Consider the following 27470-nt stretch of genomic DNA (forward strand, 5'->3'; position numbering starts at 1 on the left):
ACCCACAGAGGTAGAACTGAGCACCTTCAGGTTGAGGCTTCTAGCAAAGTGGAGTGCCCTTTAGACATTTATCAGCAGTGCCAAAAGTGGTCCGCAACATTGCTGGAGCAGCGCAGAAGCTAACAGGCCCACAGCTGAGAGGCCAAGGACCAGAAAGAGGACTGCTTGTGGGCCTGGCTGGTAAGAGGCTGTCCTGACTGAAAGAAATGTGCCCTGAACATTTCTAATCCTGAATTGTAACCTGTTGACTTTCAAAATAAACCCGTGACTGTGAGTATGCTGTCTGAGTTCTGTGTCACCACTGCAATGGATTACCCACCCCAGCAGAGGAGAGAGGGCTGTGGGACGGATGGCGGGTGGTAGATTTAGTAACACCTCAGCCTCATAGGGATTGACTTTGTGCTGATTCTCCCTCCCCTTGTGAAGTTCTTGTTGTTATTGTTTAAGTGCCATTGAGTCGGTTCTGACCCATAGCAAGCCTATATAGGGTTTCCGAGGAGCAGCTGGTGAGCTTGAACTGCCAACCTTGCAGTTCAAACAGCTTTGTAGTCTGGTGCATTAACCCACAACACCACACCAGGACTCCTATGAAGTTGTTGTTGTTGTTGTTAGATGCCATCGAGTCGATACTGACTCATAGAGACCTTATGCACAGCAGAACAAAACACTGCTCAATCCTGGGCCAAGCTCACCATTGTTGCCATGCTTGAGACCATCGATGCTGCCACTTGGCCAATCCATCTCTTTGGGGTCTTCCTCTTTTTGTCTGATCCTCCACCTTACCAAACATGATAACCTTCTCCAGCGACTGCTCCCTCCTGACAATATGTCCAAAGTATGAGAGACGAAGTTTGGCCATCTTGGCCTCTAAGGAACACTCTGGCTGCACTTCTTCCAAACTGGATCTATTGGTTCTTTTGGCAGCCCATGGCACTTTCAGTATTCTCCTCCAACACCATAACTCAAAGGCATCAATTCTTCTACAGTCTTCCTTATTCACTGCCCAGCTTTCACATCCATATGAGGTTATTGAAAACACCATGGCTTGGGTCAGGCGCACCTTAGTCCTCAAGCTGACATCTTTGCTCTTCAACACTTTAAAAAGGTCTTGTACAACAGATTTGCTTAATGCAATAAGTCATTTGATCTCTTGACTGCTGCTTCCATGAGTGTTGATAGCTGATCCAAGAAGAATGAAGTCCTTGACAACCTCATATGCATGTAAAAGCTGGACAGTGAATAAGGAAGACTGTAGAAAAATTGATGCATTTGAGTTATGTTGATTCTGTAAACTCATCTGAAACCTATTCACAATGGGTAACCCTGCTGGTATTTAAAATACTGGTGACATAGCTTCCAACATCACAGCAAGATGCAAGCCACCACAGTACAGCAAATTGACAGATGAGTGGTGATAGAGTTAGTGGTGTACAAATATAATGAGTAATCTACAAATATAATAAGGTCTTAGAAGTTCACATTTTGATATGAACAGATAATACAAAATTGTTCAAACAACTGAAATTAATTGCACTGAGAGATTTAAACTTTCTTCTTAATAGAGAAAAGGACTAAGATCCTGGGCCTGTAAAGAGAATACAAGAAATTGATAAAGGATTACATAAGTATGGCATTGTGGCTAATGCTATGAACTGCAAGGTAGGTGGTTCAAGTTCACCAGCAGCTCCTCGGTAACCCTATACAGGGTCACTATGAGTGGTAACAGACTTGACAGCACTGATCAACAACAGTAACAACAAAGAGAGTTGGGAAGATACTACCGAAATTTACTTGGTTCACAAGTGGGAAAGGAGAAGAAACTCTTCATTTTACTATGCAGAAATTATATTTCTAGGACTGAGAATATAGATTTGTAGTATTTATGCTATTTTGTACCTACAATACAGTTTAACTTGCCTTTGGTTGGTTACCCTGGGAATTCATTGACTACTGTATATAACGTTTTTATGCGAAAAATGATTTACATTTATGAGTACTAAATATTCATGGGAATATTCAACCATCTAAAATATGTCTTTGGAGCACTATCTGTTTGTACACGGGAGCAGTCCTTATTACAATAAAAAGAAAGATAAACATCTACATGTTCAAGAAATAAGTATTCATATCCAAAAAACCAAATTTCTATACATTTTAATTATGACACTAATTTTTATTCTGTAGCACTGAAATGGACCTTGCTTATCATATGACACTTCCCTCTACAGCAGGTATTAGATATTCTTAGACAACCTGGAAATAAACCTGTAATGTTAATCAATTCAGTAAAGACCAACTTAGGTAAATGAGTAATTCCTTTAAGATCCAAGTAATTTTGGCATCATGCATTTAAAAAATAAATCAATTATATTTTTAAAAATTTCAAAAGAGCTATGCAAGCAATTTTTAACAATTGTTATGTGCTTATAAACATCACAAATTTGATCATATAATAATATAAAAGTGGTAAGACAGCCTGGTGATAGATTTTACTAAGAACAGAATAAAATATCTTAATAGATAGATGTTTAAAAATATACCAACATCTTAAAGAACTTATGTTTTAATGGGATTAAGATGATTTATTCTTCAAAATTCAGTATTGCATCATTTCTAACATATACCAATGTCTCTCTCTTTTACTATGTGTTGCTTTACTTTTTCTTCTAAAGATAATTTTTTCCTTATATTTTATTTTCAAATTTTAGGCAATTTTTAAAAGGAAGAAAACAGTGCACAATTTAGACATACACTGTCATTTTATACTGACAGAAAGCTATAAGAAACAATTTTGTGAAAATGATATAAACAATTAGCATCAGGTAGCTAAAATGGAATGAATTTAAACTTGCTATTAAACATGTAGATACTTCTGGGTAATTTGATGTAAAAAACTACCACATGTAATGAATTATTAAGCATAATTTTAACAATTTAATGCAAAAATATTAGTCTCAGGAAAAAGAACGTAATAAAGAGCACAATACATGAAGCTCATATTGAACTCGAAATATAAAGAAGATGAAGTGATTCTGTGAACACCAGTGAGAAGTGTGCAGAAGACGGAGGTCACCCTTTGAAAGAAGATCTCTATGACCTGTGTAAATAGGAGCCCCACAAACACTTCCAACAAGCATAGGTCAGAATAGGGTCATGACTTCTGGCTCTCTGGACCACTGTTTGACCAGAGAAGTGTGCTCACCGCGTTAATCTCTCATCGTTCAGTTCCAGGTCTGCCACTGTGATGAACTGATCCAGCTTGAATTTAGTGTCAATAATTTCTGCATCCCGAGGAGAGTATGTGCCCCCTTCTTTCTGCTTCTGACGAATTCTAAAACAAGTACAGTAAATCCAAGATGGTAATGTCATAGAAAGCATATGAACTCAGAGTTACTATAAGTATTTTCTTTCTTTCCTTCCTCCCTTTATACCTTTCATTTTCCCTTCCTTTCTCCTGCCTTCTTTGCTGTCTTTCTTCTACTCTCCTTCCTTTCTTTCATCTTTCTTTCTATCTCACTTAACTAAAGACATTTATTCAAATTTTATGTTGGATTCACTTCTCTGAATATGTTGCAAATTTACAACAGCCTGATTTAGTTTTCCAGTTTTAACTTCATAGAGTTTATGTAACTACATTTCTAACATGCTATTTTTTGGAAGTAAGAAATTTTTTGAAAATCTGTTGATCAAAGCCTGAGTCATAGAAACCTTTAAAGTACAGAGCAATATAGATTCCCCCTTCCTTCTATCAAGCTCTCTCACAAATTATTACAAAAGAAAAATAAACTGAAAATGGCAATAGCTCAGAGCTCTTAACACCAATGAAAGATCTGCATGCACAGAGGTGAAGTGTTCTTCTGCTAACAGAGAGGTTCAGTTGTTAGAACCCACCATAAACTCCACAGGATAAAGACATGGCAGTCTGTTCCTATAAAGAATACAGCCTTAGAAATACTATGGGTTGATGCTACTCTGTCCAGGGTTGTTATAAACAACAACCACTTTGATAGCAAATATTTGGTTGTGGCATTGTATATTAATGCCAACGCTAAACCTATAATGCTCTATTGTTATTACATACAAAAACTATTTCTACACACAGGATAACATTAAAAACTTTTTTTTTTAATTGCCTCAATGCAATTTTCTAACCTTATCATGAAATGTGTGCTTTCTTTATTTATCATCAGAAAGCTCAGGTTTTTTAAAAAAAGTCACATGACTAGCAAATAATACGGCTTAGAGCCAAGTAAAAAATATTTTAATTTAAGAATTTATATACTTGCTCTAGCTATGGTAGCGTAGTGGTTATGAATCGGGCTGCAAACCTCAAGGTCAGCAGTTTGAAACTACCAGCTGTTCCACAGGAGAAAGATGAGGCTTTATGCTCTTGTAAAGATTTACAGCCTCTGAAACCCTGTACAGGGTCGCTATGAGTCGGAAGCCACTCCACAGCACACAACAACAACAATACTTGTTACACTATGGTATCATACAGTAGGGTCTCTAAATTCAGAGATTATCTTAAGAATTGATTTGTAGCATTGGACACTCATCACCAAAGAGCAGATGAACTGTCAGATGACATCAAAACATCATACCTAAGTAGAACAAAAAGTCATTAAAATGACAGGAAAGAAAGGCAAGACCAAAAGAAACTCTGAAACTTACTTGCACTACAACTTAGAGAAGCGAAAGTAACTAGAAGAAATGATCAAGTAAAAGAGCTGAATAGGAAATTTCAAAGAGCAGTTTGGGAGGACAAAACACTATGCTTTGAGAAAACAACAAAGTTTGAGAGGCAAAATATTATACATTGAAAAAATGAAGCATTATAAAATAATGATGTATTATGATATAACACGTTATAATACTAAGCATTATAAAGTATTACAATGAAATGTGCAAAGATCCAAAAGAGAAAAACATTTGTCATTTTTTTTTTGGCATTTTTCAAATTGAAAGAACCAAAGGAAATATTCAAGCCTTTAGTTTCACTATGAAGGAGCAAATATTGACAAAATATTGACAAAATATTGGCAAAATATTAAATGATGCAGGAAGCATCAAAAGAAGATAGAAGGAATATACAAAGTCACTGTACCAAATAGAATTGGTTGATGCTCAACTACCAACTGACTTGATGGCACTTAACAACAACATTGTACAGTATATTACAAACTAATACTTAGTTATTCTTTCATATTTCAAGCATTTACTATTTATTATTAATTAGATATTTAGGATGACATAGAAAATACGTTTTCTCAAGCTCATTCCTATATGGTTGAAAGGCAGGACTTCAATGTAGAAAGCCCATTAAAAATGAAAAAGATTCAATTTACAACTCACAAGACAGTACCAAATTAGTTGCAAATTAAATTATATATGAAATTACAACTCTGAGTATGTGTTGTTGTTAGACTTTCTAGTCTATGCCAGCTGATAATGACTCTATTTACAACAGAACAAAATACTGACCAGCCCTAAGCCTTCTCATTCTTATAATAATTCCTATGGTTGAGCTCACTGTTGCCACTCTTGTGTCAATCCATCTCACTGCATTTCTTTCTCTTCGCTTAGCCTCTTCTTTACCAAGCATGATGCCCTTCTCCAGGGAATGGTCATCCTGACAATATGCACAAAACATGAGAGACAAAGTCTTGCCATCCTCACTTCTATGGAGTATTCTAGCTGCACTTCTCTCAAAACAGATTTGTTTGTCTTCAGGCAATCCAGGGTACATTTAATATTCTCCAACACTATAATTCAAATGCATTTATTCTTAGTCATTGTCCAACTGTCACATGCATATAAGGTGATTGAAAACATCATGGTTTGTGTCAGGTACACCTTAGTCCTCAAACTGATATCTTTGCTCTTTAACACTTTTTCTAAAGCAGATTTTCCTAATGCCATCTGTCATTTGATTTCTTGACTGCTGCTTCCATGAGTGTTGACAGTTGATCCAAGTAAAATAAAGTCTTTAACAACTCCAATCTTTACTGCATTTATCATGATGTTATTCATTGGTCCCATTGTGAGACTTTTGGTTTTCTTTATATTGAGGTGCAGTCCATACTTAAGACTGTAGTCTTAGATCTTCATCAGTATTTCAAGCCCTCTTTGCTTCCAGCAAGCAAGCCTATATCATCTGAATATCATGTTGTTAATGAGTCTTCCCTTAATCCTGATGCTGTGTTTTTCTTCATAGGCTCCAATTTCTCAGCATACAGATTGAATAGATATAGTGAAAAGATATAACCCTGGTGCACATCTTCCATGATTTTAAACCACTTAGTATCCCTGTGTTCTATTTGAATGACTATCTCTTGGTCTATATAAGGTTCCTCATGAGCACAATCATGTGTTCTGGAATAATCATTCTTTGCAATGTTATCCATAACTTGTCATGATCCACATAGTTGAAAGACTTTGCAGAGTCAATAAAGCATAAGTAGACTACTTTCTAGGATTCTATGCTTTCAGCCAAGATCTATCTGATGTCAGCAATAATAACCCTCATTCCACGTCCTCTTCTGAATCCAGCCTGAGTTTCTGGCAGTTCATTGCGATGTACTGTTGCAACCATTTTTGAATTTTCTTCAGCAAAATTGGGATGGGCACAAATATGGAGCTCTTCCAATAGGTTGGCCATGTAGTTATCTTCCAAATTGCTTGGCACTGATGGGTGAGCATCACCAGTACTGCATCAGTTCATTTTGTTGAACGATTTTAATATGTATTCTGTCCGTTCCTGGAGCTTTGACTTTTGCTAATGCTTTCAGTGCATCTTGAACTTCTTCTTTCAGTATTATTGGTTACTGATCATATGTTATCTCTTCAAATGGTTGAGCATAGAAAAATTATTTTTGGTACAGTGAACTCTGCACATATTTTTTCATCTTCTTTTGATGCTGTGTGCATCATTCATTATTTTGTCCACGTTGTTCATGTTGTTATATGCTGTCGAGTTGGTTCCGACCCATAGTGACTTTGTAGAGGGCTTCCAAGGAGCAGATAGTGAGCTTGAACTGTCCACCTTGTGGTTCAAACTGACATTGTAGTCCAGTGCATTAACCCACAACAACACACCAGGACTCTGCATATCCATCCTGCAACCTGACGCTTGACTTTGCCTTCTTTTAGTTTTTGGAATGCTGAGCATGTACTTCCCTTTTGGTTCAAACTCCAGGTCTTTGTATATTTCATTATAATGCTTACCCATAGATTAGTCCCGGGATTCTTCTTTTTATTTATTATTATTTGATGTCCTTTTCCTCTCCCTCCATCTAGAGGGAGTAGCTGCTTTATTTCATTTCCTACTTCTCAATCTCATAGAGTTCTCTTTTACCTTCTTTAGTAGCTATTCATTTGTACTTGTTAACAGTTTTTTATAAGGAAATTTTCACATATGAATAACTGTCTGGTTTCTATCTTCTGTTTGAATTCTGACTAACATTATGTCTATAAAGCATTCAAAAAAACATAATCATAAATAAATCTTACCTGGCAAATGCAAAAATTGCTGTTCCAAGAAGAATTAATGAAAGTATACACAAAGTGACTGAAAGAATTATTTCTACAGTTCTTTCTGAAAGTCCTTCACCTGGAGCAGAAGACAAATTACATTATCATTAAATATTGTTATGCACTATTACCTTGAAGATCAAAATAAAAAAACATATATTTTTTTTAGCATGTTGCTCTAGAGTGCTAATAAAATATACCAATGTGCTTGTTCTTTGTCTTCTTCTAGGTATCCTAACTTTGTTTCTAAATCCTTTGTCTTCTTTTTTTCTATTTACACTCAATACCTTGGGGAGGACAGTGAGTTTGCTTTTGTTTTTGTTTTGTTTTTTTGTCAAATCTTTTATTGTGAATTTAGTGATAGTTTACATGGCAGAACACTGGTTTTGCACTCAACGAATTTCAATTTCATTTTCTTTCATTGCAATGATTACAATCCCCACAGTGTGGCATCGGTCAACAGTAGTTGACCCCATTCCCTCTATCCCTCTATTTTTTAAGTATTTATTATGAATTGAGTGATAGTTTACATTGGAGAACATCAGTTTTACACTCATCATTTCATTGCAATGATTACAATCGCCTCCATGCATCATTATTCAACAATATTTGCTTCTATTCCCTCTGTTTTTTTGTTCATTTGTTTATTTGTTTTGGGTGGGGAAGGTGTACACAAAAACACTCAGAAATATATAATCATTTAAACAACCCAAGGGCACATTCTGCAAGCCTGCCTCCTGGCCACCAACACACAGCCTTTCTCCTTCCATGAGACTAGAGTCCTTAGCTGCTCTATCTCTCCACGTTATCAACTCTGCCTCCATCTATAGTGTCCCTGCTTCACTAGTGCTCTTCTCCCTTGAGGGTCCTAGGGTCCTCTGTTCCTGGACTGTAAGATTAACTACCTCCCCCTTTTTTAAAAAAAACAAAACTTCTACCTTAACAGTTGTGACAGTCACAATTAGTCATGATAACAATTACTCACTATTGAATCATAAGAATCATATCCCCATCTCCTTTCACTAGACCCATATATACAAGATGAAAACTATTCAGTGGAGATTCTGCCTTCCCCTGTACACTCTGAAACTAAACTCCCTCTTTAAAACTTGTAAGCCAGTCACTTCATGCCTTTATAGTCCCCTCATTTTAGGTAGTCAATCTCTAAGTTGCCATCTCTATCAACCCTGTATACATAGGGGATAGGATTGATAATTGATGTGAAGACTCTTTTCACCTCAGTTGATATTTTGAGCTACTAAATCCATAAATATAGATTAAATTCATCAAATTGTAGCAATTTACACTTATTTCCTTTATCAAAAATTGTTGTTGTTGTTGCTTTTATCTTCCTTTAGTCAAGTTCTGATCATCAAGCCATTGAGGCTAGGTCAAATGGGTACTGTCTACAAGTTTGGACATTCTTGTGTTTCTCCCCTTCACTTCATATCAGCTGGATGTTTCACTCTTAGCTCTTGCCTTCCATGGCTATGTCCTTGTCCAAGGGCTCAGGAGTCCCCAGGTCTCCCCATATTTTGGATCAACTATCCTTTCATCTTCCCCCTCTCATCTCCAGGTCGATGCGAGTCTATGGAATGTGGTCTAACTCAGACCATTTCTTCATTGCTGCCTTTCTCCCTCTTCCGTTTACCAGTAGAACAACATGGTCACCAGCAAGCTTACATGCCTGTTCATGTATTCCCTTTGAGTTTCAGTCTTGGACAAGGGTTTGTCCTGAAGGGACTTGATTCCTTGCCTTGATGGCTCCCTGGCTAACAACTTGCTTGTTCTTATACTAGCCAATCAGACTGCCATTCTTGTTTCAGATTTTTCCTGTTGGTCTTTCATTCAAGAAGCATCTTCTGTTCTCTAGATATTCCAGGCTGGTCTGCTTGTCCTTTCAAGTGAGAATGTCCCACCTCAGAAGGTTCTGGATGGGACTCAGAATTCCACCTAAGGTCCTATACACTACAAAGTCTCCTCAAAAAGTCTTATTTCACTGGGCAAGTCTAGAGCCCCTTTTAGGTATTCCAATCAGTTATAGGCTGAAGATGGGCTTACAAGCTTTCTGTAATCACATTTCCCAATATTTCTTTATATTCATAAGACAGGCAAATAACTTAGCATTCTTTCCCCTCTTTTACCCATTCAGACTATGCTTTGATCACTGTATCACAGAGCGCTGTTTTCCAAGATTGAGCATACATCACTATGTACCTCGTATTTAGCCCATATGAATCTGCCTCAGTGTTCCCCTATCTATCTTGTTCTTCCATCCCCTTTCCCCTTCTTGTGTATTGCCCTTCCCAACACCCAAACTGTGTTGTGTCTATCCCCTACCCTGGAGCAAATTTAGTTTTAATTATCATTTATATAATGATGTCTACTTCATTTGCATCTATCATACTCCAGAAAGATATGCTAGTTATCCATATACCTACTGCTATTGTTAAGTTCTGACGGATAGTATCCCTTTATAGAATTTATGAGATGGTGAATCTTTATAGAAGCAGGAAACCTCATCTTTTTCCCATAAAGCAGCTTGTGGCTTTCAACTGCTGACCTTGAGATTAGCATTTCAGTGTTTATTCTACAGACCCATCAGCATCCCCACTTGCCTACTAGATGTATTTATTTTAAAATCTAATTAAAATTTGGATATCAATATATTGAGCTTGAACTCCTATGCTTTCCTCATTTTAATTGCATAGTTCTATCTTTTAATAGCTGACAAATCCATTGTCCCAATTTCTCATTGTCCAGAAACTTGGAGTCATACCTGACTGTCTCTTTCTCTCACAGATCACATTCATATTCTGTGAGGAAATCCATTGATACTACTTTGAAAATGTATATACTTGCATGTGGCACTATAGGATAAGTATTGGAATGCTAACCACAGGTTGGCTGTTCAAACCCACTAACCTCTCCTTAGAAACACTATACAGGGTCAGTATATTAAGTGCTGTGGAGTTGGAAATGACTCCATGGCACTTAACAACAACAAAAACAAAACTAGGAACTTGTCAAGAAATGCCAGCTTAGCAGTAGGGAACAAAATGAATGTGGCACATATTTTTGTGCCACAAAGCTAGAAAGCCATCAAAGATGACTGTCATGAAAAGAATGAAGGATTATTTGAAGGGGTTTCTACAGGCCAAAAAGAGACCAACTTAAGTAATATAATGAATATAAATAGAAACTATTGAAACATGTTGAATATAGAAAAAATCCATGACTTCTAATGTTACTCAATTAAAAAATAGAGAATAAACAAAAATAATATTCATGTATAGACATTGGTTATCACTCCTACTCTGAAACCCTGTAAGTAAAGGAGAAAATTAAGCATTTTCCTTGGATTTCTCATATAAATTTTATTTTTAAATAAAGATAAATCACTAGTGAATTAGATGTAACTTTATTAGAGAAAAAATCTTGTAAATAAGTATGGAAATGATAGCAAAAAAGCCCCACTTTGTATCTCTAGTGAAATAATTGTTTCAGGTAACAATACCAAATGCAATGGGAAATGATTAGAAGAAAGATTGATAGTGAATTGAATATTTATGTGATGTCAAAATATTACCCACATATTATTTGCAGCTGTAAAGAATGAAAACAACTCTCCAGTGAAGGATTGCTAACATATTACCTAATGATCAACTGGACACCAATAAAGAAAACCAGATACTGTACAGCTCTTGAAAAGAGATGTTTTGATCTAGGCAACAACACCTATAAAGTACTCTTGCCAAAAGTATTGATTGTGAAGATGTAAGCCTTTAGATTTTATTTCTAATTTACAAGAAAATGGGAAAAGCAACCAATTCCACTCATAGTATTCCAGAACATAGAAAAGGAAGGAAAACTCTCAAATATATTTTCTGAAATAATCATAACCCTCATACCAAAACCAGGCAAAGGCATCACCAAAAAAAGGAAATGATAGACTGATATCCCTCATGAACATATATGCAAAAATTCTCAACAAAATATTAACCAATAGAATTCAATGACATATTGAAAAATAATGCAACATGGCCAAGTGGGAGTCATATCAGGGATGCAAGGATGATTCACAATTAGAAAAGCAATCAAGGTAATACACCACATAAATAAAACAAAGGAAAAATACCACAGGAATGTATCAATTGATGCAGAAAAGATATTTGACAAAATCCAACCGCCAGTACTGATAAAAACAAACAAAACACGTATTGAGATTGGAAAAGAAGGGAAATCCCTCATTATAATTAAGAGCATGTATTCAAATCTAACAGCCAACATTACTCTCAACAGAGAAAAACTGAAAGAATTTCCTTCGTGGACTGGAAATAATCAAAGATGCCCTTTATGACTCTGTTGTTGTTGTTATCGTGTGCCTTTGTGTTGGTTCTGATCCATAGCGACCTTGCATAGAGTTTCCAAGCAGTGGCTGGTGAGCTTGAACCTCCGACCTTGTGGTTCAAACTGACATTACAGTCCAGTGCATTAACCCACAGCTCCATACCAGGACTGCTTTATCACTACACTTACATAATATTGTGTTAGAAGCCTTAGTCAAAGATATAAGGCAAGAAAAGGAAATTAAAGGCCTCTAAATTGGCAAAGAAGAAGTAAAATGCTCTCTATTCTCAGATGATATCCTATACATAGAAAATCATTAGAACTCATTGAAAGATTCAGCAAAGTGGTAGGGTACAAGATCAATACAGAAAAATCAATTGGATTCCTCTACACTAATAAAGATAGCTCTGAAAAGGAAATCAGAAAAACAATACCTTTTACAATGTTGCTGTTGTTATGTGCCATGGAGTCGGTTCCGACCCATAGCGACCTTGTACAGGGTTTCCGAGGCTGTAAATCTTTACTGGAGCAGAAAACCTCATCTTTCTTCTGCAGAACAGCTGGTAGTTTCAAACTGCTGACCTTAAGGTTCACAGCTCGATTCGTAACCACTACGCTACCAGAGCACCATTTACAATAGCCACCCCCAAAATGAATTACTTTAGAATAAATCTAACCAGAGAAACAAAAGACCTAAACAAAGAAAATGACTAAATAGTAATACAAAAAACAAAAGAGACTTACGAAAAGGGAAGAGCATATCATGCTCAAGGATAGGAAGACTCAACATTGTGAAAATGTCAACAGTACCCAAAGAAATCAAGGAACTCTGGTAGCATAGTGGTTATGAGTCAGACTGACCTCTAGGTCAGCAGTTCAAAACTACCAGCCATTCCATGGGAGAAAGATGAGGCTTTCTGCTCCCGGAAAGATTTATAACCTCAAAACCTCAAAAAAACAAAGAAGAAGAAGAAAAAAATAGCACTGTCACTTTGAGTCTAAAACAACTCCATGGCACACCACCACCACCACCACAGGGATAAACAAATCATTACTTAAGAAGAACAAAGTTGGAAGTCTCACATTCCCTGATCTCAAAATCTGTTACATAGCTACAGTGGTCAACACAGCCTGGTCCTGGTTCAGCAGTATGGAATTGAGAACCCAGAAGTTAATTCATCTACATATAGTCAGATATTAAATGGGGAAGAGATAGTCTCTTCAATAAATGGTGCTGGCAAAACTGGAAATTCATTTGCATTAGAATGAAACAAGCACCATATAAAAAACAAACTCAATGTAGATTAAAGACATAAATGTAAAACCTAGGACTACAATGGTCATCAATGAAAAAATTGGGACAAACTTTGGAGCTCTAATACATGGCACAAATATACTGTCAAGCCTTACTGAAAACACACAAACAGTAGAAGACAAAATAGATAACTGGGACCTCCTGAAAATAAAACACTGAAGTGCATCAAAAGATTTTGCCAAAAGAGTAAAAAGACAGCCCAGAGAATGGGATTTTTTTTTTTTTTTTGAAATGACATATGAGGTAAGGGACTAACCTCCAAATTTTATAGAACACTACAACACTCAAAGTGTCATTGAGGTGATTGGTTTGAACTGCTGACCTTGTGGTACACAGTCCAGTGCTGATCCTACAACACCACACCAGGAGTCCATTCGTTAGCCGTTAGAGAGATACAAATCCAAGCAATGCAATAGCATCTCACCCCAGCATGAATAGTAAAACAAAACAAAACAAAAGCAGAATAAACAAATTCTGGTGAGGCTGTGGAAAGATTGGGACCCTCCTACATTGCTAGTGGGACTGCAAAATATTTCAACCACTGTGAAAAATAATGTTGTGCTTCTAGGAAAGTTGGAAATAGAAATGCCATTGACCCAGAAATCCCTCTATATGTTATATATACACAAGACATAAGAGCCAGGACATGCATAGATATATGCACAATGATGTTCATTGAAGCACTATTCACATGAGCAAAAATGATGGAGACAGTCTAAATGACATCAATGGAGGAATGGATAAACAAATGTTGGTACATACACACAATGGAAGTCTATGCAATGGTAAAGCAAAACAATGAATCTGCAAAACACCTCATAACATGGATGAACCTGGAAGACATATGTTGAGTTAGTCAATCACAAAAAGATAAATGTTGTATGAGATTACTATTGTAAAAACCCACGAAAAGATTTTCATGGGAAAATAAACATTCCTTGCTCGTTACCAAGAGTGGGAAGGAAAGGAGAGTACTTCACTAAGTAAAGTGCTGACATATGTTAACTCAGGCAATAAGGAGGGTTATATACAAGAAGAGGGAGATTGTCAGAAGAATGATGAAGACAGGTGAAGACACAGGGAGGTATGCAAGGGCTAAAGGGGATAGAGGTGAATAGTGTTACATACACAACCTTGGAACAACAGTCTTCTGTGGGTAGATAAATGGATAGATACACAGGCTGAATGTACATGGGAAGAAGAGAGGAAATATACCCACAAAAATCTATAAGGGTTTGAAAGAAGATATTTGAGCATAATATTTAACTTTACTGCAAACATAACTATGAATGTGGTGGAATATACAGTGGGCCAAAAGATGAAAATTTCTTAGGTATTATTAAACATCGTAAGGCAATGAGTTGCTTGATCTAGAGGATCAGGACCATAGTCTCAGGGGACACCTCGGTCAATTGGCACAACATAATCAACTCACTGCCTGATCTTGTGCCAATCTCACAATTGCTTCCACTGTGCCAATTCATCTCAATGGAGGGTCTCCCTCTTTTGCTCTGACCCTCCGCTTTACCAAGATTGATATACTTCTCCAGGGACCGGTCCCTCCTGATAGTTTGTCTGAAATATGAGAGATGAAGTCTGGCCATCTTGACTTCTAAGGAGAATTCTGGATGTACTTCTTTCAATAGAGATTGGTTTGTTCTTCTATCAGTCTATGATACCTTTAATATTCTTCCCCAACACCATAACTCAAATGCATCAATTCTTCTGTGGTCTTCTTTATTCATTGTGCAACTTTCACATGCATATGAGGCTACTGAAAATGCCATGGCTTGGGACAGGCACTCCTTAGTCCTCAAATGACATTTTTGCTCTTAGTAAACACTTTAAGGAGGTCTTATGCAGCAGATTTGCTCAATACAATATGCCACCTGATTTCTTGACTGCAACTTCCATTAGTGTTGATGGTGGATCGAAGCAAAATGAAGTCCTTGACAGCATCAATTATTTCTCCATTTACCACATGCTATTCATTTGTTCAGTGGTGAAGATTTTTCTTTTCATTATATTGAAGTGCAACCCATACTGAAGCCTATGGTCTTTGATATTCACCAGTAGATATTATAAGTCCTCTTTGAATTCAGAAAGCAAGGTTGCATCATATGCAAATGCAGGTTGTTAATGAGTCTTCCTCCAATCCTGTTGCCACGTTATTCTTTGTATAATCCACCTTCTTGCATTATTTACTCAACATCCAGACTGAATAAATATGGTGAAAAAATATAACCTTGGTGTCTTTCCTAATTAAAAACCATTCAGTGTCCCTTGGTACTGTTCAAATGATTGCCTTGGTCTATGTATTTCCTCCATCTTCTTTTGATGTTTTCTGCATCATTCAATATTTTGCCCAAAGAATCATTCAATATTGCAAGTCAAGGCTAGAATGTTTCCTTCAGTTTGAAGAATGCTAAGTGTGTTCTTCCCTTTTGTCTTTCCAACTCCAGGTTTCTACACATTTTGTTATAATGTCTGACTCTGTCTTCTTTAGCTGTTTTTTGAAATATTCTATTTTTGCTCTTTTACCTCCTAATTTCTCCATTTGTTTAGCAACTCTACAACTGAGAGCAAGTTTCAGAGTCTCTTCTGACATCCATTTTGGTCTTTTCCTTCTTTCTTGTATTTTCAATGACCTTTTGCTTTCTTCCTGTATGATATTCTTGATATCATCCCACACATCTTCTGGTTTTTGGTCTTTAGTGTCTAATGCATCAAATATGTTCTTGAGATGATCTCTAAATCAGGTGGGATATGTTCAAGGTCATATTTTGGCTCTCATTGACTTGTTTTCATTTTCTTCAACTTCAACTTGAACTTTCAGATGAGTAATATATGGTCTGCTCCACAGTCTGCCCCTGTCCTTGTTTTGGCTGCTTATATGTTGCTTTACTACCACTGTGTCTTCCCACAGATTAGCCAATTTGGTTTCTATGTATTCCATCTGGTAAAGTTCGTGTGTATAATTGTCTTTGATGTTGTTCGTAGAAGGTATTTGCAATGAAGATGCTATTGGTTTGAAAAATTCTATCATGTGATTTCCAGCATCATTTCTATCATCAAGGCCATATTTTCTAACTACTGATCTGTCCTCTTTGTTTCCAACATTTGCATTTCAATCACCGGTAATTATCAATACATCCTGATTGTATTTGATCAATTGCAGACTGAAGAAGCTGGTAGAATTCTTCAATTTCATCATCACTGGCTCTAGGGTTTAGTGCATAAATTTGAATGATAGTAGTATTAAATGGTCTTCCTGGTAAGCTTATGAATATTATCCTATTACAGACAGCCGTATACTTCAAGACAGATTTTGATATGTTCTTTTTGATAATGAATGCAATGTCATTCCTCCTCGATTTGACATTGCAGATATAGTAAACCTTGTGGTTGTCAGATTCAAAATGACCAATATCAGTCCATTTCAGCTCACTAATGCTTAGGATATCAATGTTTGTGCATTCCATTTCATTTTGATAACTTCCAGTTTTCCTAGATCCATACTTTGTATAGTCCATGTTCTGATTATTAATCACTCTTGACAGCTGTTTCTCTTCATTGTGAGTTGTATCTCATCAGCAAATGAAGGTCACAAAGGTTTTACTCCGTTGGCGTCATCACAGTCAACTCTAGCTTGAGGAGGCAGTCCTTCCCCGGTTTTATTTTGAGTGCCTTCCAACCCAAGGGGATTGTTTTCTGACACTATATCTGACAATATTCTGGTGTTCTTCATCATGTTTCAACATTCAATGTCTGGTGCTTACAGTGTTCCCCTGTATTCATAAAGTTTCAGTTACTAAATTTTCAGAAATTATCCATCTCTCATTCTTCCTAGTCTGTCTTCATCTGGAAGCTCAGCTGAAACCTGTTCACTGTGGGTGACCCTGGTGGTATTTAAAATACCCATGGAATACCTTACAACATCACAGCTACATACAAGCCACCACAGTATGACAAACTGACCAACAAATGGTGGATCAGAGATTTTTGGTCTTCTAGAATCTCCAGCAAACTTAGAAGACATTAACACAGTATGTAGCTCATTAAATATTCTACATACACCTTTTTCTGTACTTTAAAATATGATTGTTTTATGATTTTTCTCATGCTGACTATAATTGGATGAGCTTGGGAAAGGAAATATAAAGATGAACGAATAATCATTTTTATCAAGTAATGCTGAATCACTGAATCTTAGAACTCAGTGGGAAAACATGTTTCGCAGACAAATGGACCACAATCTTTTTTTTTTTTTTTCCAGATTAAGTTACCATTTCAAAGCACTGTCCAAGTGAAATGAGGAAATGACATAGAATATATTAATAAACAATATACAATTCTTTGGCCACACTTATTACCAAAGCGCCACTAGGAAAGGACAAAATGTGCCCTGACTTTCAAGTGCATTTGCTGATTCACAACTGTGCCTATACCCATAGTGCAAAATCATGTCACTTCTTCCTCCAGAACCTTTTGTAGAAAATGGAATTCTTTCATTTGAGAATATAAACATGATTCTTGCGGCAATATATGCAAGTTATTGCCTGACCTAACTTACAAAACTGTGACCCGTCTAATTAAATCGTGTTTTGTTTGCTAGAGAAAATGTACTACTGTGATTAAGTAAGTCATAATAATAAAGCATTAGCTAATTTTTTAATGTATCTTCCTAATGAAATATTTAATACTTAAACTCAACACATGGGTTCTGCTTTTTAAACTGCTTTTACATCTCTAAGAAAAACCCCGAGTTAAATGAAATATGTAGCACATAGCACAATGTCTGTTGTATGATGTTGCTAAGTGCCATCAAGTCAGTTCCCACTCAAGTTGTTGTTGTTAAGTGCTAGTGAGTCAATTCTGACTCATAGTGACCCTGAATAGGGTTTCTGAGGAGCAACTGGTGAGTTTGAACCACTGACCTTGTAGTTCCAAACCAAACTTGCTATCCTGTGTTTATCCTACAGTGACGCATCAGGACACGTATTAAGAGAAAGGCATTCTTATTATTATACCTAAAAGATAGCCAATTCGTTTAACAAGAGTACAGAATATGAAAGTCCTTTTCTCATTTGGCCCAGTTATAGTCACTTGGGATATTCAAACACTATACAGAAGATTAATTAAAAATTTTATAACTTCAAAATTCAAAAAGTATACATTAAAATATTCTCACTGGATATCATTTTAATCTATCAGAATAGCAAACTTAAGAGAAAAATACTAGACAACAAACAGTATTTGTCAGGGTATAAGAAAAAGGCATACTAATCCATTGTTCAAAGAAAGAATTATTGTAGTTTCATGAACACTCATTTGTGAATGTTAACCTCATTAAGTCAAAACAAGAAGGTGAGAAAAGAGAGCAGCTAGAAAGCCCTATGGCGATTTCTAAACTGAGAAGAGAAAATGGCACAGCAAGAGAAGAGGAAGTCTGTGAGAGCAGACACATGACCACTGATAATGGAAATGGAAGCTACTTGGGCTTTCAACAATTTCCAGGCACTGGGGAACAGTGGTTGCAAGTACAGAGCTGACTGGTGTCATGTGCCTAGGTCTGAAAGCTGGTGCTACAACTTTCTAACTCTGTTCCTTTGGCCAAGTTGCTTAAAGACCCATTGATTCAGATTTCTTAGCTACACACTGGAGATATCTGTAAGTGATGGACTCATGATGTCATGGGTTATGCCTTGGGCTGCTAACTGCAATATTAGTGGTTTGAATCCACCAGTCTCTTCATGAGAGAAATATGAGGTTTTCTGTTCTTGTAAAGATTTGTAGCCTGGGAAACCCTATACAGGGTTACTAAAGAGCTAGAACTGACTCTAGAGCACAAGACATAGGAACGACATAAGTGATGAAGTCACTGGTATAATAAGCACTGGAATGCTAACTTCAAGGTTAATGGTTCACACCCACCAGTCAATCCTTGGAAACCTTACTGTTGTTGTTAGGTGCCACGGAGTTGGTTCCCTAGCATAGGGACACTGTATAGGGTTTCTGAGGCTGTAAATCTTTGCTGGAGCAGAAAGATTCATGAGCAATTGGCGAGCTCAAACCATGTCCTTTGTGGTTTTCAGTCCAGTGCTTATCCTACAGAGCCACTGTGCTCCCTAGAGACCCTATACAGGGTAGCTATGAGTTGGAACTATTCCGACAGTGCTTAACAATGACAACAACATCTATAAGTGAGAAATCCCGTGGCACTGTGGGATAAATGTTGGGTAGCTAACCTCAAGGTTCAAACCAGTTGTTCTGCAGGAGAAACATGAGACTGCAAGCTCCCATAAAGATTTAAAGTCTCAGAAACCCCAAGGAGCAGAACAACTGGTTTCTCTAGGGTAGCTATGAGTTAAAATCAATTTGGTGGCAGTGGGGTTGATTTTTTCATCTGATATAAGAGCTCATGTTATAAGGTTGTGGTAAAGAATATCTGAGGTAATATATAAAAACATTATATTTAAAAACTTGGCACATAATAAACAATGTCAGTTGTCTTTATTAATAAACATTGCATGTTTATTAATTCATTCATCTGATTTAATCTTCCAGTGAGCTTTTGAGATGGGACTGTTATTTTCGTGTTAGAAATAAAATGTCATAATGAAATAACTAACACCAGAAATAAAAAGAAAGTAAGTAAGTAACCCAAACAAAAACAACCTCACAGGCATCAGGTTGAATCTGAGTAATAGAGGCACTATAGGGCAGAGTAGAAGAATTGATGCCTTTGACTTGTGGTGTTGGAGGAGAATACTGAAAGTGCCATGACTGCCAAAAGAACCAACAGATCTGTTTTGGAAGAAGTGCAACCAGAGTGCTCCTTGGAGGCCAAGATGGCTAAGCTTCGTCTCTCATACTTTGAACATATTGTCCGGAGGGAACAGTCATACTTTGGACATATTGTCATGCTGGGTAAGGTGGAGGGTCAGAGAAAAAGAGGAAGACCCCTAACGAGATGGATTGGCCAGGTGGCATCATTGATGGACTCAAGTGTGGCAGCGGTAGTGAGGTTGGCCCAGGATCGGACATTGTTTCGTTCTGCTGTGCATGGGGTCACTATTAGTTCCGACTCGATGGCACCTGACAACAACAACATAGGACAGAGTAGAGCTGCTCCCTGGATTCCCGAGACTATAAACTTTATGTGAGCCAACAGACTCATCTTTCTCCCGAATAGCAGCTGGTATGTTTGAACTGCCAACTTGGCAGTTAGCAATCTAACTTTTACCCCAGCAAGACACCAAAGTCAGACAAATTCAATATATACTGAAGCTTCTGGAAAATGTCTGTGGTGACCCTTACAAACCACAAAGCTTGCCAGTTAGATAAAATAAAATATCCCTATATCCTTTGGTGCCTTTGAGAAAGTAGCCCTTTTACTGAAAACTCTATATTGACTCCCTATTTCTGTTTTGAAGTGAGCATATCGGAACTTTTTATTGCTAACATAGTAACATAGTGTGGCACTGTGGCCTAATGTGTCAGACTGCAAAGTCATTTGAACTGCAAGTTCAGTGGTTCAGGCTCACCAGCTACTCCTTGGAAATCCTATGCAGGGTCATTTTGGGTCGGAATTGACTCGATGGCACTTCATAACTATACCATGACAACAACAAAAAATCACAGAGTGCCTTTACCATGGGATTTAAAGTTTGATCTTGTTCAAATTTAATAAAAGTCCTATAAGGTATAAAAAGGAGCTCTGATAGCATAGTGGTTACAAATCGGGCTGCTAACCTCAGGGTCAGCAGTTCAAAACTACCAGCAGTTCGAAACTACCAGCTTTCCCACAGGAGAAAGATGAGGCTTTCTGTTCCTGTAAAGATTTACAGACTTGGAAACCCTGTACAGAGTCGCTATTAGTTGGAACCGACTCCACGGAACATAACAACAGAGTTATAGAAAGGAGTGTCAGGATTTTAAATCACAGCAATCATCTATAATTAAACCTCATAATCAAAACATTACTTACAAGCAGTTTCCATAAACTGATGTGCCTAAGAAAGATTTTTAAAAATAATGTTAAGAGGAATGCTTGTGAATAAAAATGTTAATGCTCAATTCCGCATGGAAACAAAATCAAGTCAGTTGTATTTGTTTAGTATTAAAACGTCGTATGTCATTTCTCGTGTTTATTCGTACAGGCAGAAAGACTTTCTGAAATGCAAACTCCTCTTCCATAGGATCCTCTTAATCCATCAAAAATCTGGCTGGTCCCCACTCACATGTACCTCAGTTAGCCCTTTATCTAAACTTAAAACTATTGGTTCGTCAGTTAATAGTGTTTCTTTCCCTCCTAATTTTAACTTCTTAATCTTAGTATCTACAAAAGGTACAACTATCAAAATGATCTGTCTTGGAAACATGTGTCCTACACTGATGTGTAAACAGTCTTGTTAGAGCTTTTGAATCCTGAAGATTTTATTGATGGGCAACTCAGTTTGGAGTTCATTGCCTGTTTTGTTGAAAATACCAGTGAATGAATGTTTATCCACTTATGGCTTGATGACCTAGATGAGACCTAGACTTCTCTCACTGCAGTTTGGGATCAAATACACACATAAGTCTTTAGCAAGCCTTCAAGGAATGTTGGGGGCCATTGACCTGCTGTAAATGGTATAACACATTTCAACATCTGACATATTTAAGAAAACAAGGGACTTGAACACACTTTGCCATCTTCTGATTGACACCAGAGATAATTATATCAACACATTTATATGCTTGCCCTCACTCTCACAGTCATAAAACAGTTCTTGCATTGTTTTGTTTATAGAAAAAGTCAATTTTATTTCTTTTTTGATTCTTTCTACTATGTCTTCCTTGGCAATGTGCTTTTTTCAAGAACTCTTTTGACTCCATGCTTTCTATTACTGTCAAATCATAGATAGTAACCATTTTGGAAGGATGCTCTTTTGTGTTATCTAATCTCTATAGAATAACAATTTATACAATATATGGTAGAAAACTAATGTGATGTCCAAACATGAGATTGTTAAATCCATTTAACTAGCAAAATATCTGGTCACTTTGCTGACCGCTCATGAATTCTGCTAAATCAGAATATCCCATTTCACCACAACTAGAGGTTGTACCCTGGGTAATTTTCTCTACACACACTAGTCAATGTTTTACTCTTTGTACATGACTCTCTCATAGAATTCCAAGTGGCCAATCCAGAATAAGCACTGCAGGGTAAAACTACTTACAAAGTTGCTATCTATAAGCAGCAGAGAACCCTTGAAAGACCACTCTAAGTAATAGCCTGAAAAATTGTCTTTATGTCTCTGGTCTACAAATAATATACTGAACTCAGAGTTTAGATAATAGATGAAGCCATTCTTTGTCACCTCCATTGTCCACAGAATATGCCTCACTGGTTCTTCCTTTCTTAGTCTTGGCAAGATCTGGTCTTCAGTTCACCTATTCTAGACTCTTGGTGCTACCCAGACACATACACATTAGTAATTGGACAATTGAGGCCTGGTTATGGTTCCAAAGAAAAGAACTATGTATTTATACTACACTCAAAAATTAGTTATTTTATTCTACTATCCGGTGTGGCAATGTAGGACAAGCATTAGACCTCAAGGTCAGTTTCAACTGCAAGGTCAGTGGTTCAAACTCACCAGCCACTCTTCTGAAAGCCTATCAAGGTTGTTATGAGTTGAAATCAACTTGATGGCACTTAACAACATTAACAACCTTAATTGTGAGGGACAAAAGCAAAAGATCACTGAGTACAAGATTATATATATATATATATACAACTGAAGTGCAGCATAAGTCCCATCCTTATGGAAGCTATTTGGAAGAAACAGGAATTTTGAAAGTTTTCCTTCACTGAACTTGTACAAAACAGCGCATCACCCATGTGTTCCTCCAGTCTCTTCTATTATTCCTACACACTCTACATTTGACTCATCGTCTGTCACAAAAATTCCCAAAAGTCTTCTCAATCAATATTACTCTCTTGATTCATATGCTATCTTTACTCTCTTCTTCTTTTCTGATTTTTCTTTCCTTGATTACATTTTCTACCATGGCTCCAATCATTAGCTTTGTGTGCATGATCACCATATATTTACATATTTTTTTCAGCTTCGATTTTGTTTCTAATGCTTTAGCTTAGAAAATTTACTTAATAATATCCTCTTGGAGGTTTGGTGATGGTTATGTACTGTGAAGTGGGTTCTGACCCATAGTGGCACTGCATAGGGTTTCCAAGGCTATAAATCTTTATGGGAGCAGAAAGCCTCATCTCTCTCATGGAGTGGCTGGTAGAGTTGAACTACTGACTTTACAGTTACCAGCCCAACTTGTGACCTACTACACTACCAGGGTTTCCTCTTTGCACCTTTTGAAAAGCTTCAGGCTAAATTTATGATCTTCTACTCAAAGTTTCTCCTTTTCTTAATTTTATGTCCTTCGTTGCTCATATAATTCAGGCATAACTGCTTTGCTACTAACAAGGGTATGATAATAACTGGAGAGATCATTTTTTAAAAAAATATGATGTTCTTAAATACAAAATGATATTTTAATTATCACACATTCTAGATCTTATTTTATTTCCCAAAGAATGTCTGCATCATAGGTTTAAAGAAGGTAGCAGATTTTAATTCATATCTGGTGTGGCGGTGGGTTAATGTGTCATACTGAAAAGCTGTTTGAACTGAAAGGTCGGAGGTTCAAGCTCACCAGCTGCTCCTCGGAAACCCTGTACAGGGTCGCTATGGGTCGGAACCAACTCTATGGCACTTCACAACAGCATCACATTATTTATTTAGAAGTTATTCTATATATTCTGATGAGGAATTTTTAAAAAATTCCCTCTTTGCTTTTATACTGAGGAGAAATATAACATGCAAAATACAACACAGAGATAATGTCTTTTTCTAACACTACAGTTCTATCTCGTTCAGATGTGAGCTATCTGCCTGACTATAATGTCTCTTATCTTTCATTAGTGAGCACCCCAGGTTTGACTGTGAGAATGATTTCTGAATTCTATAACCTATAGGTTCCAGAATACTTGTTATTGATGTTAGGTGCCATCAAGTCAGTTCTGACTCATAGGGACTCTGCCCAAGAAAATGAAGCACGGTCCTGTTCTGTGCCATCGTCACAACTTTTGTTATGTTTGAGTCCATTGTTGCAGCCACCACATCAATCTACCTAATTGGGAGTTTTCCTCTTTTTCATTGACCGTCGACTTTACCATGTATGATGTACTTCTCCAAGAACTCTTGTTCCCTCCTGACAACATGTCTGAATTATTAGAGATGAATTCTAACCATCCTTGATTCTAAGGAGCATTTTGGCTATACATCTTCTAAACAGATTTGTTTATTCTTCTGGAAAGACATGCTACTTTCAATATTCTTCGCTCTGGTAGCGTAGTGGTTACGAATCGGGCTGCGAACCTTAAGGTCAGCGTTCGAAACTACCAGCCACTCCATGGGAGAAAGATGAGGCTTTCTACTCCCGTAAGGATTTACACCCTCGGAAACCCTGTACAGGGTCGCTATGGGTCGGAACTGACTCGATGGCACTTAACAACAACAACAACATACCATAATTCAAATGCATCGCTTCTTCTATAGTCTTCCTTATCAATTATCCAATTGTCACATACATATGAGGCTACTGGAAATACCATGGCTTGGGTCAAGCTCATCTGAGTCCTAAAATGACATATTTCTCTGCTCTTAAACACTTAAAGGAGGGCTTTTGCAGTAGATTTACCTAATACAATGCATCTTTTGATTTCTTGACTGCTACTTCCATGAGTGTTGATTGTGGATCACAAAAGCAAAATACAATATTTGACAACTTTAATCTATTTTACGTTTGTCATGATATCATTTACTGGTTCAGTTGTGGGGATTTTTGTTATCTTTACATTGAGGTGCAATCCATAATAAAGATCAAAATCTTTGATCTTCATTGGTAAGTATTTCAAGTCCTCTTCACTTTCAGCAAGCAAGGTTGTGTTATCTGCGTATTGCAGTTTATTAATGAGTCTTCCTCCAATCCTGATGCCATGTTGTTCTTCATATAATGCATGTTCTCTGCTTATTTGTTCAGTATACAGTTTGAATAAGTATGGTGAAATGATACAATCCTGACAGACACCTTTCCTGATTTAAAACCATGCAGTATCCCCGTGTTCCTAAATACTTACTTGTACTCAGTTGATTGTACCCTTTTGAAACCTATGCTTCGACCAAGAGGTAGTCAGGAAAAGGAAATTTTGGGAAGCTTAAAATCAGCAAAGTTTTGTGTCAGGGTCATATCCTTTCACCATACTTACTCTCTTTGTGATCAGCAAATAATCCAAGACACTGGAGTATAAGAAGAAGAACCTGGCATCAGGATTGGAGGAAGACTCATTAATTACCTGCATTACACAGATTACACAAACTTGCTTGATGAAAGTGAAGAGGATTTGAAGCACTTACTGATGAAGAAAGGTTCTAGCCCTCAGGATGGATTGCACTTTAACCTAAAACAAAAATCCTCACAACTAAATCAATAAGAAACATCATAATAGATGGTGAAAACACTAAAGTTGTCAAGGAGTACGTTTTACTTGAGCCATAATCAACACTTTTGGAAGTAGCAATCAAGAAAATTTATGACATATTTCATTGGGCAAATCTACTGCAAAAGACTTCTTTAAAGTGTTAAAAACCAAAGATGTCATATTGAGGACTAAGGGGCATCTGACTTAAACCTTGGTATTTACAATCACTTTTTATGCATGTGAAAGTTGGGCAATGAACAAGGAAGGCTGAAGAAGAATTGACGCATTTGGATTATGGTGTTGCTGCAGCATGTTGACTGTGCCGAGGGCTGCCAGAATAACAGAATGAACACATCTGTCTAGGAAGCAGTAGAGCCAGAATGCTCCTTAGAAGTGTGGACTGCAAGACTTCATCTCATGTACCTAGGACCTATTATCAGGAAAGACCAGTTTCTGGAGACGTGCCCACACTTGGTGAAGTAGAGGGTCAGTGAAACTGAGGAGGATTCTCAACAATAGAGATTAACACAGTGACTGCAAAAATGGACCCAAACGTAACATCAATTGGGAGGATGGCACAGGACTGGGCAGTGTTTTGTTGTGTTATACACAGGGTGGTTATGTGTCAAAACCAACTCAATGGTACATAACAAACAAACAAACAAAACCAGGAAATTATGCTGATGTTAGGCATTAACTTTGTTGTATACTGTGATGAACTCATCTATCAACAGACATAAACTGGTATACAATTTCAAAGCCACAAGTATGATCAGCCATTTATAAAATGATTATATTATTGTGTAATTAATCAAGCTAATGATTTTTTTAAACAAAATCAAACAGTTTAGCCAAGACAATTCACATTATTGCTCTATAAATATCTATGCGGCTAACTACGTGTCCTTACTCTATTTCATCGAGATATAACATTTCCTTGACTAAGTGAATGCTACAAGAGGTTGACATTTTAAACAGCTAATATTTCCACACCCTGAAAAATGTCTGATTGGAAATGGTGGAACAATCTACCTCTTTAAGCCACATCTCTCCCTGAAATTTAGTTGCTCATGATATCTTATGAATCTGAGTAACATGGATTTTTTTACATTCACAAGGGAGTTCCCCAAGATGCATTGTTCATGTGGCTCCTTTTCACAGTTGCTACAGATGAATGAGGGAGCCTTGGTGGTCCAGTAATTAATGTGTTCTTCTGTTACCCGAAAGATTGGTGGTTTGAGGATGCGGCAGTCCGCTTCCTAAAGGATTCACTGCATTGGAAACCCTATGCAGCAGTTTTGTTCTGCTCTATAGTGTTGTTATGAGTCAGAATAGATTTTATGGCTATAGATTTTTGTTTGTTTCTCTTTTAACAGATGAATACATTGTAGGTTTTATGGACTTGGTACAAGGAAAATGGAAGTTGTGATTCATCCAGAAAATTCTAGGGAAATAATTTATCCTGGTGTGGTGCTGTAGAATAAGCACTGAACTGCTAACCTCAAGGCTGGTAGTTCAAATTCATGAGTCACTCCTCAAAAATCCTATACAGTATTGCTATGAGTGAAAACTGACTCAGTGGCACTTAGCAATAATAACAATAAGAGATTTCCAAAATCCTATATCATATAACTTATATAAAAAGAAGTTATCAAGCATTGAAAATGTTAATGTGAAATATATGCTGTTGTTGCTTAAGTGCCGTAGAATTGGTTCCAACTCACAGTG

At 37.0% G+C, this 27470-nt stretch overlaps 1 protein-coding gene across 1 annotated transcript in view; it reads right to left on the reverse strand.

The window, feature by feature from the left end:
- Positions 1 to 27470, reverse strand: part of PTPRQ (protein tyrosine phosphatase, receptor type, Q) — a 338184-nt gene that overhangs the window by 59551 nt on the left and 251163 nt on the right. The window contains exons 34-35 of the mRNA XM_006871836.1: positions 7510 to 7609; positions 3203 to 3331 (exon numbers count right to left, since the gene is read on the reverse strand). Of these exons, the coding sequence (XP_006871898.1) occupies positions 3203 to 3331; positions 7510 to 7609 (229 nt within the window). The remainder of the gene's footprint in view (positions 1 to 3202; positions 3332 to 7509; positions 7610 to 27470) is intronic.

This window comes from Chrysochloris asiatica, unplaced genomic scaffold, assembly GCF_000296735.1.
Source record: "Chrysochloris asiatica unplaced genomic scaffold, ChrAsi1.0 scaffold00175, whole genome shotgun sequence".
NCBI lineage: Eukaryota > Metazoa > Chordata > Mammalia > Afrosoricida > Chrysochloridae > Chrysochloris > Chrysochloris asiatica.